The 17,484-nt window shown below is 36.2% G+C and overlaps 1 protein-coding gene across 6 annotated transcripts in view; it reads right to left on the minus strand.

Annotated features, from left to right (window-relative positions):
• Window positions 1–17,484, minus strand: part of ARAP2 (ArfGAP with RhoGAP domain, ankyrin repeat and PH domain 2) — a 181,962-nt gene that overhangs the window by 138,338 nt on the left and 26,140 nt on the right. For all 6 annotated transcript variants that reach the window (XM_027598583.2, XM_027598582.2, XM_027598585.2 and 3 more), the window contains 2 exons: window positions 15,757–16,110; window positions 743–812 (listed from right to left, as the gene is read on the minus strand). In XM_027598583.2, coding sequence (XP_027454384.1) covers window positions 743–812; window positions 15,757–16,110 — 424 coding nt within the window. The remainder of the gene's footprint in view (window positions 1–742; window positions 813–15,756; window positions 16,111–17,484) is intronic.

The raw sequence follows: 17,484 nt of genomic DNA on the forward strand, positions 1-17,484 counted from the left end.
TTCTCCACATCCCCGCCAACATCTGTCGTTTCCTGACTTGTTAATTTTAGCCATTCTGACTGGTGTGAGGTGGTATCTCATTGAGGTTTTGATTTGGATTTCCCTGATGCTGAGCGATGTTGAGCACATTTTCATGTGTCTGTTGGCCATTCGGATGTCTTCTTTGGAAAAATGCCTGTTCATGTCTTCTGCCCATTTCTTGGTTGGATTTTCCTTCATATATTCTATTTTCCAATCAGAAAACTGACTTCGCATCTGGACATCTCATGGTTCTCTCTGTTACCACATCCTAGTCTCTCTGGTCCCAATGTGCAAACATTCCTCTTTTTCAAGACCATGGCAAATGAAATCATCTCATGCAAGAAGCCTTCTTTGGTTCTTCCATACCCTTTCAGATACAAAGTAACCTCTCCTTGTGTTGCCTACCTGTAGTATCCTTTTGTAAACATTCCTTAGTGCTTTCTAAGAGAAAGATAATTTTTTATTCATCCTTACATCATTCACAACAATTCCTGTTGTTTGTAGAAGACACTCCATAAATAATTGTTGGATGTGTAATTTTTTTAAATCCAAATTTTATGTGTAAAGAAAAGTTAAACTATGAACAGAGTGTTTCACCATATGCAAACTCTGTTCATGTTGGCAATCCAACTTCTGTTCTTAAAAACCAAATTGCTTGCTTAGTACTGAAGTGTACCTTGGATATGCAAGAAAATCTTTGAGAACTATAAAATATTCTTACCTTCTCGTTATTGTAATAAGAAATGCTAAGGCCATCAAATTTCACCCATCTCTTCTGAAACATGCGTTTTCTGTAAAACATATGAAACTGTTATTTTACATTCAAGTATCATGAACTTGGATTTTAAATACATTTGTAGTGTAACTGTTGAGTACATTCCTATTTGTTGTTAAACAGTGTAAAAAAACATTAGGCTATGACAGTGTACGTTTTGGCAATGGCATGTAGGGAAAAAAACATAAAATGACATTTCCTAATCAGTTAACATAAGTATTTAAAACAATGATGCTGTTGGTACTGGCACAAAAATAGACACATAGATCAATGAAATGGAATAGAGAGCCCAGAAATAAACCCACATTTATGTGGTCAATTAATTCATCTACCACAAAGAAGGCAAGAATATCCAATGGGAAAAAGACAGTCTCTTCAACAAATGGTGTTAGGAAAACTGGACAGCTACATGCGAAAGAATGAAACTGGACCACTTTCTAACACCATCCACAAAAATAAACTCAAAATGGATTAAATACCTAACTCTGAAATCTGAAACCATAAGAATACTAGAAGAGAATATAGGCAATAATTTCTCTAACATCAGCTGTGGCAGCAGTTTTCTAGATACTTCTCCTAGGGCAAGGGAAACAACAGCAAAAATAGACTACTGGGACTACTTCAAAATAAAAAGCTTTTGCACAGTGAAGGAAGCCATCAACAAAACAAAAAGGCAATCTACTGAATGGGAGAAGATATTTGCAAATGATATATCTGATAAGGGCTTAATATTCAAAATATATAAACAACTTACACAACACCAAAAAAAAAAAAGCAATTCAATTAAAAATGGATAGAGGAACTTAATAGACATTTTTCCAAACAACACATACAGATGGCCAAGAGACACAAGAAAAGATGCTCAACATCACTAATCATCAGGGAAATGCAAATCTAAAACTGTAAAGAGATATTACATTACACCTGTCAAAATGTCTAGAATCAAAACCACAACAAATAACAAGTGTTAAGGAGGATACGGAGAAATAGGAACGAACCCTCATGAACCAATTCCTCATTGCTGGAAATGTAAATTGGTACAGCCTCTGTGCAAAATAGTATGGAGGCTCCTCAAAAAATTAAAAATAGAGCTACCCTATGATCCAGTAATTCCACTACAGAGTACCTAAAAAACACACACAAAACAGCATTTCGAAAAGATATATGCACCTCATGTTTACTGCAGCTTTATTTACAATAGCCAAGATATGGAAGCAATCCAAAAGTCCATCCATAAATGAATGGATAAAAGTGTGTGTGTGTGTACATACACACATATACATACAACAGAATATGATGCAGCCATAAAAAAAGGATGAGATCTTGCCATTTGTGACAATGTGGATAGACCTAGAAAAGATTATGCTAAGTGAAATAAGTCAGGATGAGAAAGACAAATACCTTAGGATTTCACTCATGTGAAATCTAAAAAACAAAACAAATGAATAAACAAACAAAAAGCAGAATCAAACCTATAAATACAGAGAACTGATGATTGTCAGAGGGGAGAGGGTTAGGAGGATGGTTAAAATGGGTAAAGAGAAATGGGAGGTACAAGTTTCCAGTTATGGAATGAATAAGTTATGGAAATAAAAGACACAGCCCAGGGAATATAGCCAATGATACTGTAAAAGTGTTGTTGGCTACACTCTAGAACTAATGTAACATTGTATGTCAACTATATTCAAATAAAAAAATTAAATAAATAAAACAATGATATTATTAAGGGTATTAGTATCCAAATTTATAAGGATTAGCACAAAAGTGTGGTGAGAAACACTAGCACTGCACCCATTTCCCCTAACAGAAATAATCCCTTAATAAAGATAATATAGGGGCACCTGACTAGCTCAGTTGGTACAGCATGCAACTTTTGATCTCAGGGTTATGAGTTCAAGCCCCAGACTGGGAATAGAGTTTACATAAAAATAATTTTTTTAAAAAACATTTAAAAAAATAATATAAGCTTTCATCCTTCATTAAGCTTACAGCATTTATCTTATTTTACCTTTACTTTTGCTTTGGAGCATGAATAATATTTTGCCAAAATAACAAAGCTTTGTCAGTTGGATTTATGAATTACTTAATTTTGATCAAATGAGCTGAAAAAAGCCCCATATAGAGAATCCTTTACAATCATCCAAAATTCACTGAAATATTAACATTTTTCAAAAAGAATCAGATGAAAGGCAAATGCAATTTAAGATGATTATGGAAAAATAATGAGAAACAAAGCAAAATAACATAATCACATGTTTCCTGTTTAGGTTTAAAAGAAAAACTTTTTCTGACTGTATAAGGGAAAAGTGAAGAACCAATTCCCACTTGGGCTTGTTCTTGTTTTGTTTCAGAACCCTTCCCTGAAGTCAGATATTCCTATTCTCTAAGTGGCTTTCTCTACTTGACACAATATACTTTTAGCTTCTAATACAAATGATATATATGAAAACTAACTTCCTGTTTAAATAAAGTCATTTCTAAGCAAATATGTAAAAAACAACCATGTCTACCTTTTCCATTTGTAGTTTGCTAACATGTTTAGGATAAGGGATTAGTTTAACTTTCTGTGGTTTTCCTAAGATTTAAAGATAGAAAAAAGAACATATGGAAGTGTGGAGACCTTGCCTTCCCAGCTGTTTTCTGAGCACCAAACATGTATCACTCGAGTGAAATGCAGCAAGCCTCCCACACTGATCTGTTCGGCTTTACATAAAATTAGAGCAAACCTGATCAAATGGATAAAAGTTTCAAAGTTCATCAGGACAGATATTTCCATATATAAGCATTTGAATTAATTATGAAGTAACAATAAACACCTTGAAATCATAAGCATAACTACTCAGCTTTCTTTCCATCATCTTTCTGCCCCTTTTTAACTTCTCTTGGTCTGATTTCTTAACCGTGAAACATGCAATAGTTAGACATCTAGTTTTTAAAACCCAAGAGTTCTTTAAATTCCTTGCCTTAAAAATATTAAAAGGTAAAGAAGTATTAAATACAAAGTAATTATACATTGAACAAATCAATCACTCTGCACTCATTTCATGTTGATCTCTGTCATACTTGAACACAGGTAAATACACATCTTCCCACACAATGTCGGCAATAATTCTGTAAATCAAGATTTTTATTTTGGGCCCTACCCACCTTACTTTGTGAATGGTGGTAAGCTGGAGCTCAACAGTATACATAATCTTCCATTTCAGAATAAAAACAATCAACATCTTTTAGGGAAATGATTACCATTACCCCTCTATTCCCTTTGCTACTGACTCCTCCTCTTTCAGAGTTCTACCTATCGTACCTACACAAATACTGCTTCCCAATGAGCCAATCCAAAGCAGATGACAAAGTTATTTTCTCTCAAAGCACACCTTTTCCTCCTAATACTTAACACAATCTGTGTGTGTGTGTGTGTGTGTGTGTGTATTTGTTTACTTGCTCAATGTCTGTCTCCCATACCATACCCTATGCTTTACAAGGACAAACTCCGAGAGTGTTTCATCTTTCACTACACGATCTGCAACTAACACAGAGACATGTATGGCACTAAAAAAAGAATTTGTTAAGTGAATGAGTGACATGAGTGCAGTTCCTTTAGCAAGATGACAAATAAACCTCAATGACTAACATTCAAATAATCAGCATCTTTAAAAAAAAAAAAAAGGTTGGTGGAAGACAGGAAAACTTCTGAAAACTCAAAATTAAATTCAAAGTTTCAAAACCTGCCAAAGCACAGAGTGAAAAAAGTTTTAAAACCTACTTTAATATGTTTTACTTAAGATCGTTAATTGCAGCCACTCAGACTCAAAAAGCTTCCTCAGAATTCCATCACCAACTAGATAGATGGTTTGGGATGTGAGGCATCATCCAGGAGTATAACATTTGTACCCACAGAAAAATGAGAAGGGGAAGAGACAGGGCAGACAATTTAGGGATCAAAGGTACCACCATCTGACCACATCTCCTCTTGGGCACTGATGACAAAGGACACACTCTATCCTTGGCTCTCTGAGGAAAGCCTCATCCAAAACCTCAGCCTCTGTAAGACGCAGTTTCAGAGATAGTCTCCCACCCATTTAGTTTTCACAGCTACCAGGTTAACTGTTAGATGTGTTCAGCCATTTTAACTCAATATTCTTAGATTATTAAATCTAATAATCTATGGAGGACAAATCCCAGCTGACAGTGAAATGGAAAGAGAAGCCACATGGTGTAGAAGCTAAGGAAACAACCATTTTGCAGTTGGAGAGAGCTACTTGGCAATCCTACGATTAACCCTCTCCTTCTGCTGTCATTCATTCATCCAGCCAGCCATCAAATCTGTGGGGACTTACTCTGTGGACACCATCCTCCAGCCATATTGCTTCCTATCTCTAGACTCCTGCCCCCAGGCCTTCTCAGATGCGATTTTCCCTGCTTGGAATGCTCCCTGTCTGCTCTGGACAGGGCCGGCTCCTTATCCTTGAAACCTCAGCCTGAAAGCATTCCCTCCAAGTAGACATCCTTACACTACCATACAGATCCTACAGATCCCACAGATCCCCTTGGTCTCTTGCTCCATTTCTTCACTTCATGACACCTAACAGACTTTGTATTTATGTATTTGTTTTGCTTCACCCATCTCCATGCTAGATATTGAGATACCTCAGTGGAGAAACCAGTTCTATTTTGTTTATCAATATAAAACCAGCGACTGCCACAGTTCCTAGCAATAAAATGTGCTTAATAAATTTTTAATGAACAAAGGAATATATTTTTCACTGAAAAATGCTTACTCAAATTTGCATTATTTATATAGAGAGAAGAGAAACACCACTAAAACATTTTACCCTCCATTTCCTCATTTCATTTTTTGCTTTTTTCAAATACTAAAGACCAGATTTTTTTAATATGTAAAAATAAAGGCTTTCTAAAATACCTTGTAATCACAGAAAAATTAGAGCCTACAGAAAGCTTGGAAAATTCATCACTAATACCCATATAATTTAAAAATACATTTTATGTTTAAGCACTTTTAAAATACACTTTTTAAAAAAGTATGCATTTGACATATTCCTATTTAAAAATATAAATTAATACAAATGTTTCTAAAACTAAATATATATAAATATTGTTCAATCTATTTTGCTCATTAAATATGTCAACATTCAATTAACTGTTTTCTACACGTAAGTTCAATACTGAATTCTAATAACTGGTAATTATAGATAAGAACTTACATATATATCCCTTCTCACATTATTCTCCTTTCCAGCGAATGGAAACTCAGATTTAATGTTGGTAAAGCCTACAAATTAAATTTAAATGAAATAATAAGGGAGTACTTGAGAAGGTGTTTCTAAATGTCAATGTACAATTTTAAAATAAATATCAATGAATACTAAAGTTTTAAGAACTATCTTCTCTGTGCAAGGGTTATATATTTCACATATTTATAAAAGGTTATTAGACATCAGACAACTAATTCCACTGGAATTATGTAAAATTAATCTACTACCCACAGTTAGCAGTTCCAAAAGTACTTTAAACATTTACTCTGATGTAAGTTAAGCGTTTTCCCTTAAATTTCACTTAACGGCTTAATTTGCTTAGTGAATGCTAAAAATAAAGACATGGTATAAAATACAGGGTCATCCTAGGCTGTGTTTCTACTGTCATAGCACACAAATTAGATCTGAAATAATAATGAATTATTACAAAGAAAAGAGAAAGCCTCGGTCAATTAAGAATTTATTTGGCATAATAAATACCACAAAACAGCAAACAGTATGTTGTGCTTTGTTCTAGGCGCTGTTGCAAGGCATACGCAAATATTAATTCATTTCAACCTCTAAGCAACCCTATGAGGTAATTATTATTCCCATTTTACAGATCAAGGCACAGAGGCACTAGCAGGTTATATAATTTGTCACATGACTAGCAAAGAGCATATCTGGGAGTCATATCCAGGCAATCTAGTCCCAAAGTCTGTGCTCTTGACCACGAAGCAAAACACACTGGAACGTTTTATAGCAAGGCATCCTGGACATCCCTTTACTTTAGGCAGTGATAACATTTGACCTCTATCCACTTTATATGTGAGTTCAATTTTGCAAAGTGTGTCAGAATTCCTTCAGGAAAAAAGGTAGAGCAGACATGAAACATATTAGGTCTTATCCTATTTTGATTTTAGGGTTCTGAAGGGAAACATTTCTTTAAGAAGCTTTTTTAGAATAATTCATAAGGCTTGTGCCACATTATGGAACGAATTCTATAAACTCTTCCCCTGAGCTCTGGTAGGGCAGCTGGTGTAAAGTTACAACTGCTGTCATAAATACAGCCTTACCACCTGGTGTCAGTTTTTGTTGTCTCAAAACTGTGTATCTTAGAAATTATTTTTTTTAACAACAGTGTACATACAATTAAATCTGTATTTATGAAGTACTCATACAGAGGTACTCCTGTTTTAATTTCATTCCTAAGTGCCAACAGAGTTTTGGGAGTTTTTTGTTTTTTGTTTTTTTTTTTATTATTTGACAGAGAGCACAAGTAGGCAGAGAGGCAGGCAGAGGGAGAGGGAGAAGCAGGCTCTCCGCCGAGCAGAGAGCCAGATGCGGGGCTCGATCCCAGGACCCTGGGATCATGACCCAAGCTGAAGGCAGATGCTTAATGACTGAGCCACCCAGGCGCCCCGGGAGTTTTTTTGCTGTTGTTGTTGAAAAGATTTAATATTTTAGTTCAAAAAAAAAAATCCCCAAATAAACAAGTACGGTGACCAATGATATTAATATAAGGCTACCAAACCATCATTAAATATAACACAACTGAAATGAACCTCAAAGGCACTAAGTCAAATTTATGGCTCTCTAATTTAAATCATCACAAATATACTTCTCAATTATTCTAAATAGTATCTAATGAAAAGGGTATCAACATGGTGATTCAGATTCATCTTCCTTGTTTACATAATCCTGAAGAATTATAGGCATATTATGTCTTACTCGCTACTCCAACTAGCCTCAATGTTTTAGAACTACCACAATTTCCAAAAGTGCATACTTTTATCTAATTATTAATTTTTTATTTATTTTACCTATTAAGTATGAGGCTTTTAAATGATGCAGTATTAGTTAGAAGTGTTTTATAAGTACAGATGCAAGAAATTATTATATTTGTATAACATGCCAGCACTATCGTTTCTTGGTCTTTTGGCTAAGATCAAGTGCAAAATGCCAGCACTTCTCTATTCTAAGATGCATTTCCTCACTTTTAAGCAAATCAAAATGACAGTTTCCAAGATTAGGTGAACCAAAATGAATTGGGGCCAAAAAAACCAAAAACAAACCAAAATTCTCTGAAATCCCAGCTTCTCTTGGCTGTACCTCTTTCAATAAGAAAAAACAAATGTTATTTTAATGTAAAATTCCAGGTTAAAATAAACTTTCCAAAGTCAATAATAAAACATTCATTTTAGTATGTCACTATCAATTTTTATAATATTCACCGAGAGCTTACATGTCATAGTATATGAAAAGCTATGTTAAATGATTCACACCTCTTTATTTTATGCAGTCATATTCTGTACACACACACAAACAGGAAACCAGCTTCCAGTTAAGATGATCAGTTAAAAGCTTGCATTTACTTCTACTCCCAAAGCTTCAAAGGATTAAAAAAAAATCCACAAAAATAAATACCTACAAACCAACAATAACAACCAGAGAAGTAGAAAATAAGAACAATATTTAGGAACCAAGAAAGCAGAAGGAAGGATAGAGGCCTGACTTAGGAAGTTTCCGAGAGCTGGTTGCTAAGCCTGCAACAAATCAAAATGAGAGGAAAACCAATTTACCCACAAAATTTCAGAAAGTCTCAGGAGATGGAAGACATCAAGTAACTCTGGAAGTGACTGAGGAGGAGAGGGGGTGCCAAAAATAAGATTTGCTGAAAGGCAATTTAAGAGATAAACTTGTGCCCTTCATTGCTCCACCCCAGACTCCTCCCTCTCTTCACACTGCTAGAAAAATTCCCCTCTTCTTGCTCAATAGTATAGCAGAGTTTCATTCCCTGCAGAAAATCAAACGGGAGCATCTCTGGACTGGGACGCTCAACATGACTGAAGGTAAGGGGCAGTATTCAAAGCAGAAGAACCAAAAGTCTGCATCATAAATATTTATACTCGAAGCCCACGCTCCCTACTAAGCTCCCAAAAAGCTGTTTTACCAGTCTTATCACCTTCAAGGAAAGAGACTCATTTAAAAGATACTGGCATGAGGACTCACCAAGGAAACATATTAAGAAAAGTCCAGGAAGATCATCTTGTAAGAAATAACAGGACTCATCAGAACCTGTACCAATCAGCTTAGTAAGATCCCACTTTAAATGTAAACAGCTCAAGATTAATAAAACATTTGAGGAAAACACCTCTACGGTAAAAGATGGGGAATAATCCCCCCAAAAGAAATAAAATTGAAAGAAACAGATTCTACAGGAAAAGAAAGCTTCAAAAAATATAAGATCTTCAGAGAGGTAACAGAAAATATTGTGTCCATGGGACAATAACAGTAAGCTATAAAAAGGCCAGTCAAAAGAAGATGCTTTCTATATTAAATATAGGATAACAAAAAACAAAAGTGGGTTAGAAAATATAACTGAAGAAAGTCCCCAGAAATGGAAAATGGAAAAGCTACATTTTATCAACATTTTGGTGTGGGAGGTCCAACACCAAACTACCAAGAAGTTTAGGAAAAAAAAGAATAGTTAACAAAGAAATAAAACAAGAAAATCTCCCAGAACTAAAAAACAGGCTACATATAAAGGACTGAGAATTGGATTTCTCAATACCAGCTCTACAATACCAGAGACCTAGAAGACTGTGGATTGCTGATCTGGAGGGAGTATTCTTTCTCATCAAGATTTCAGAACCATGATAAATTATCGATAAGCATCCTTAGGAAGAAAGTGACACTTTCAAATATACAAAGTCTCAAAAACTGTCCCTCCTATCCACCATTTCTCAGGAAACTCCAAGAAGCATGGGTGGGTGTGTTGGTGGGTAGACAATGACACAAGATTGAGGAAAGGCAAAAACACCCAGCATAGAGAATCCCCAGGACAATAATGAAAGAGATCATAGAAAGTTAACTGGTATACTGTGCAGGAGGCCTGAAGAACCACCAGCCCAAACAGAAGTTTCCTTAGGAGGCTGAGCGATGATGAAATTGGTAAGTATTTTGGTTACTTCACAGATTTATGGTCCTTCGGAAGAATTTTGGGATGAACGAACGACAAGTATATAAAAAAACAAGCAAATAAAAAAATCAAAAATTATATATGAGCAGCATTTCCAGTCATGAGGCCATAAAATTATATACAGATAGAATCTAACCATTTTGTACAACTATAATGAAAGGGATGATAAATAGGAACTGTGTCTATGCCAGAAGGAGGCATGGGGGACAGTGATAAAAATGAGTAAACATTATATTCCATGGTAGTACCTCAAAAGATAATCTCTAACAGTGAAAAGTGAGGAGAAAAAAGGTATAAAAATATTATTAAGATGGGGCGCCTGGCTGACTCAGTCTCTAGAGCATGTGACTCTTGATCTCAGGGTCATGCGTTTAAGCCCCACACTAGGCACGGAGCCTATTAAAAAAAAATGCAAAAAATATATATATTAAAAAGAATATTAAGATATACAAAGTAAAAACCAAAGAAACTACTAAAAGAATTGAAAGCAGCTGTCTCTTGTGATGAAGTGGGAGGGGAGGAAAGTTGCTATGTGTTTTGTTTTTTTTAACAAACCATGTACAACTTTGACACTCTAAACCACATGCTTTTACAATCACCAAAACCTTAATTTTAAAAGTTTAATGTGAACACATGCTTTCTTTACATTTTCCAAGGTAAATAAGAACTGACTAGAACTCATTATCAAAGGTCACCTGAAATAAAATGACGTTCTTCTGAAGAGAAAGGAAACTGCAGTTTATTGAGCCCCAATTAAGTGTCAGGCCCAATGTTATCTACTTTTCCAACTGATCCCACAGAGGAAGTCTTGACCCTATACTTTCACATGGGAAATGAAGGTTCTAGGATACATAGCCAATGACCAACAGATGGCTTACAACTCTAATTTCAGTTTGTCTGATTCCAACACCCTCACATTCATTTCTCTGCCACTAAGCAGACTGAAAGAAATTAGTCGTGTTACTTGCTAAACACGAAAACTCAGAAACTGTTTCCTCAAATTACAAATAAAATATTGAAGCTTTTTATTTGCTTGGCACAGTCTTTACAAAGGATGTGTGATTTGAGAAACGACCAACTAGATACTTTTTATCAAAGATTTAAGATTTAACTTGAAGTTCAACACAGTGATTGGTACATTACATCCTGGTCAGATAGACTTGTCAACTTTCCACTACATTTGCTTTTCACTGAAAGGCCAACCAGAGGTCAGCATTCCCAGGAAACTTGAGGTGCTCCCATACTTGTGTATCAGGGTGAGGAATAGCTCAATGAAAGCAGCCTTGGAGACGCTGGGCACAAGCCGGAAAATCAGTCACTGACAGAGGCACCAACAGTCTAAGCCCTGGTTTCCCAAAGGGCTTCTGGATGATCGGACTCCTAACTCCTGACCAGGATTTTATCTTTTCTTGGTATTTGACCATTGCCTTTTTCATTTTCTTCAGTTCTCTGTTCAACCTGAACATGCAATCAATCCACCGGCAGTTTCTCCCTCCTGGTTCTAGAGCCCAAACTCGCATCTCCAATAAAATAACCTGACCAACCCCTGCTACCATCTCACAGACTTCAGTACCTCCAGATATCAACTACGTCAGGGTCCTTTCACTCCATCTAGCCAGAAAAGTATTTCTTCTAAAAGTGCCAGTTAAAATCTTATCCATTTTCCAAAGGCCAACTGAACTGCTAATTCCTCTCCCTAGAAAATCTTGGAAGAAATGTTTTCTAAACCCCTCTGTAACTTCACAATTCTGTACGCTTGAGGATTTTTCTGCACCAGTTAGTAGACGCTTCCTTTTTTCTGCCCTAAATGGAAGACACAAAAAAGACAAGAAACACACACATCTTGCACATATTTGTATTACTCCACAAATTCTTAAGCATATTCTATATCCGAATTGCTGAGTTAGCCTCACATATTCAGCTTCTGCTGTTCTAGGCTCAGATTACCATACGATGCCTCTCCATGGAGAAAAAGTTAATAATTTGTTAAAGAGGAGTTCCGCTGAGTAAGAAATAAAGTCACAAAACATATTCTCAAGTAAAATATGAATTCCTTGAGATACACTGCAATTTTTACAAAAATGGTGATGCATTATACTGAACACACAAATATCTTTAGAAAACAGCAAGTTAAAATGTCAAAAAGGTTCCTTTGTTGCAGATATGCTTGGATATTTCACCATGTGCATCTCCCAGGAGGGGTAAAGCACATTCACCACATTCGCCTTTCTTCACAGTAACTTACCGGAATGCTTCCTCCCAGTTACATATTTGAGAAATGCTGGAATAAATTCTACCCAGTCTTTCAGATTTGCATCCACTCAGATTGAGTGAAGAGCTTCAGCTTATCAGTTACAGTAAGGAAGAGGGAGGGAGAAAGCCTTGCTTTTTTTTTTTATCTTCAAAACCCAATGAATTTTTAGGTTTTTTTAAACAAGTACCATTTATTAAGTTTTTCATCTGCTTGACCTGTTTGAAACACTAATCACAGACCCAGGGTCAACATTTTATTAGGTTCCTTCCATAAAATTTTTGAAATTGATAGTATCAGGCTATGTTGTAATTAGATAATTCAAATAGCTAAGTGAATGTTCATACTTTAAGCCCAACTATAAATGTTTTAGTATTTCTTTAGTTGCATGATGTTACAATTACTCTCTTGCTAAATATTAGGCAGTTTTCACATACTCTACATTGATTCAGGACTGGCATTTCCATTGCAAAAGCAAACAGTCACATGAAGTAAATCCAGATTATAAATGTGATTATTTTGTTTACTGTCCCTCATGAATGAGGACAGGTCCAAACACTATTTGGAGAAGGATAACTGCGTGTGGCTCCTTGTTTTTATAAACTGTGTTTTGAAAAAACACATGTTTTTAAGAGGGAAACAGAATCATAAAAAGAACACTGAGAGTCCACTGCAATGTTAACGTGTATCAGCGTTATCAATGCACCTGCAGATTTTCAACCAATATTGTGTTGGAGTTCAGTTCTTATTTAAAAATCCCTATACATAAAAAAAACTGCCTGTTTTTAAAAAATTTAAAGAAAAAATATATCTAATGCTTGTTTTTTCACTGATTTCATTCAACAACAAATACTAAGAGCATCTGCCACGTGTCAGGCTACATTCTAGCTGCTGAGGATATCACAGTAAACAAAAACCAACACAGATGACTATCCCCACGGAGTGTACATAAAATAAATCAACTAGCATATGAGCCCCAAAGAGAAAAATAAAGTAATTAAGGGAGTGATGGGGCAGTGGGGGGGAGAGAGGTAGTGATAATTTTAACTTTAGTGTTCAGGACCTCAATGCAAAGGAGATACTGCCGCAAGAACTTGAGGGAGGAAGGACACAAGCCATGCTGCTCTGCGGGGAAGAGCACTCCAGGACAAAGAATGACAAGTGCACAGGTCCCCAAAGAAGGCTCCTGCTTCTTATGACTATGACTTCTATATTTATTAGAACAATAGAAAGCAGTTTCCCATACTTTGTGATCTATCCGGTTATAATTTTCTACTTGGGGCCCAGGGGAAATAGAAGCAGCTGGTATAAGGTTCTAGCCAACTCTCTAATCTGTTTTATGCCTCTATGGCCCACAGGCCAAATCTGGCCCATTGTGTGTTTATAAATAAAGTCTTATTGAAACACAGCCTCATTCATTGGTTTACATATTCTCTGTGGCTGCTCTCAAGCTACAACTGCTGAGTTGCTGATTTCCCACAGATATCCCACAGAGGCTGTATCCGATTGAAAATATATTTTATCTGATCCTTTACAGAAAAAGTTTGCTGATACCTTCTCTCTAGAGTCCAGAATGCCATCTACAGCAGTGTTACCTGCATCACACAGACATGTGACCATGAGTTCAATAAGGCTCAGGAACCTCTGCTTAAGGAGTGGGCAAGCATCACTTTGTCCAATTAATGAGCATCTTAAACACCCTTACAATAGCATACAGAGTCCAATTAGGGAAAAGGAGAAATTCAGATTCTACTTCTAATAAGTAATACATGCTTCTTGGCCAGTAACACATTCTTCTTTTCAAGTCATAGCAATAAAATCATGTAGAAGAGTTTAATCTCTTGGTGATATAACAACTTCCTTTAATTTCATGATTTTCATTCATCCTGGTACCCAGGAGAAAAACTGTTAAGCCAGAAAACTCAATTATTTCCCCTAAAATGGAAAAACATAAATCTAGACAACTTACAGCATCTAACCTTAGGCAGATTCAGAATAGAAAGGATGGAAAGTCTGAGTTCTGATAAATAGAGAGGAAAAATGTTCTAAATGTCCCAGAGGTAGCCAATGATGGTGAAGCTTTTTCAGTGTGCCTGGAGCATAAACATATCAACCCTGCAGAGAGCAAGGTACCACCAGAGATCATGCAGGAAATCACAGCTTCTGGGGGCTCTATAACCAGAGTCTGCTAAATCTTCTGGTGATAAGTGAGAGAGCGCTCGGGTCTCCCTAAACACTTCAATTTTACAGAAATGAAAGATTCGAGAATATTCAAGCTCACTGTTTCACACCACCTGTGTGTACCTTTGAGCGCTTACTTATACCTTTGCTATTAGACTACATAGTTACCAATAATACTGATGACTGATGAAGAGTAGGCATAGTTCACTACTTTGTCACCCTAATGTAACCTAATATAAAGAAAGGAGACAAGATAACTGGTACTAAGAAGTACTCTGTTTCAGTTTATTCAACATCTAATTGGCTAAAAGAATGCAATGGTATAAAGTATTAACTATATAATTACTAACCATAAAAGTATTGGGATTTTTTTTTTCACTTTCTTCAGAAACATAATGTCTGCTACCCACTAGTCAACTAATGCTTCTTCAGGTAATTTTCTACTAATAAAATTTATTTTAGGTCCAACCAAGGCTTTCTAGAAATGATACACATTTTAGGGGGAACAAAGAAAACCAGCACATTGCAGGGATTCACCACATTAACTACTTAAACACAAGAGATTTAATCCCAAAATAACTTAATAATTCATGAGGAATATTTCAAGTAAATATTTCAAAAAGACATTCAAAAATCAGGATGCTGGAAAACAATTCTAACTAAACACAATCCCTCCCCCAAATATTTCTCAGTACTGTAAGACCCTTAAAGGACATAAGTTTCTCTGTAAACATCTGAAATGATAAATCTGTTTTAAAAGTATAATATTCAAGGGACTCTGACCTTCTGTGCAACATACAAAAATCAAAATATATCAGTAACAATGAAGCCCGAAATCTAACAATGATGTACTTTCCCTAACTACAATTAAGACTTGTATTCCCAAACAGAACACTGTTATAATATGAGCAAAAGCCAAACAGTGTGGGCCTAGTAATACCAACTCAATCTGTGTTGTTTTTCTTTGCTACAAATTGAGACACAGTGCACTTTAGTGTAAAGTTAGAAACTGACATCAAGGATCTAGACGTGAAATTGCAACTTTCAGTTTCAATTTGCTATTCAGAACTTTATCCCAGCATTCCACATACTACACTGCACATTGCACATGTTCCTCCTTATGACTGAAGAACAGCATTTGCAGAAGTTCACTGAAAGTCCCTAAAAACTGTATCTGTGTGAGGGGAGGTGGGGGAGGGGTGAGAAGTAGCAGCAACCTAGCCAAGTTTAGAAATGGGTAAACTTGAACCATTAAAAAATATGCTATTGGGGGGAAAAATGAATAACTACATACCCTTGAGGAGACAGTTTGTCTAGCCATCCCGATTTAACCTTCCTTGCAGAGGATCCATAAAAACAGGCATAGGGAGATATTGCATTTGAGGAAACGATCGAGGACTCAGCATTTCCACTTGTTGAGCTTAATGGATAACTGTGCCTATTTACGGGGTCTATAGTCAATGCTTTCTGAGTCCTAGATTTAGATGCCTTTGAGTTTTTTCTTCTTAAGCTCTGAAAGCATTCTTCTACTGTTGAATATTCTGATTCTGAAGCAGAGTCTATTGGAAAATTATTTTTGTCCTCTCGAGGTATCCAAATATCTTCCACTTTGTCGTCACTTATATTCTCCTTCCTGTTATCATATAGGCTAAATGGAAATAAATGGTGTTAACATTTCAAAGTGCCATATGTCATTTAAGCCACTGGTTACTTTGTAAATTAAACAAATCAAAGAAAAATTTTTTAAGATTTATTTTTGGAGAGAAAGAGCACACATGTGTGTGCATGCATGCAGGCATGTGAGCAGGGGGACGGGAAAAAGAGAGAGAGGGAGAAAGAGAGAGAAGCAGACTCTCTGCTGAGCATGGAGCTCCAGGTGGGTACTCAATCCCAGGACCCTAATCATGAGACCCTGAGATCAAGACCTACACCAAAACCAAGAGACCGACGCATAACTGAATAAGCCACCCACATGCCCCGAAATCACAGAAATTAAAGGTCTGAAAACTCTTAGGAGTTCAATTAATCCATCTGATAATTTTTAAAATTCTTCCAGAAAATTTAAATAGAAATCTCTTATTACACTAAGACATATCTGAACACTGCTAGAAGTAGTATCATTTTTCTTACATGTCATTAATCTGTTTATTCTAGGGGGTTGGGTGCAGACTGGTAGTAAGGGTGGAGACTGACCATATTCCCTGCATCACGATTTCATATCTTCACCAACACAATTATGTAGCTGGCCCAACCTCTAGCCCTGGGGCAACATTGTGAAACACTACCTCATCTATTTGGAGATCTTACTTCCAAACTTGTTGCCCTTCTCTGGCTCTCTACTATTCAATTCCAAGAATCTTATGTTCCATCATAACGTAAGAAAACAGGGAGTATATCCAACTGGTGAAAGCTTTTGCATTATTTTGCAACACTAATGAGGAAAAACTGCACCACGCTGTTGGCCAGAAAATGAGAGTCAGGGTACGATCAGAAGGTAAAAGCTGTGTAACCTATAATATTCACTGGAAGACATTCCTAATAGCTAAGCATATTGCTATAGACTTAAGGAATGACAAAACAGATTCACTCATTTATGTATAATAAAACTCATTGCAAAGAAGTTTTTGCTAATCGATGAAATAAATAAGCATAGGGCTCAAATTACATCCTTCTGGATATAGTGTTCTAAAAACTATTATTTCCTTAAAAGAATGATTTCACCTGACCCCTTCCACATTTTGCATTAGAACACATTCATATCAAATGCTAACTGAAGGTCCTCAATTATTTAATTTCAACTTAAGAAAACCCACAACTGGGGCACCTGGGTGGCTCAGTTCGTTAAGCGTCCAACTCTTGATTTCAGCTCAGGTCATGATCTCAGGGTCATGAGATTGAACCCCCACATCAGGCTCTGCGCTGGATGTGGAGACTGCTTAAGATTTACTCCCTCCCTCTCCCTGTTCACCCCCCTGTGAAAAAGAAAGAAAAAAACACATAACAGTGTCAGCCTTGGAAAGGG

The sequence above is a fragment of the Zalophus californianus genome, chromosome 2, assembly GCF_009762305.2.
Source record: "Zalophus californianus isolate mZalCal1 chromosome 2, mZalCal1.pri.v2, whole genome shotgun sequence".
Taxonomy (NCBI): domain Eukaryota; kingdom Metazoa; phylum Chordata; class Mammalia; order Carnivora; family Otariidae; genus Zalophus; species Zalophus californianus.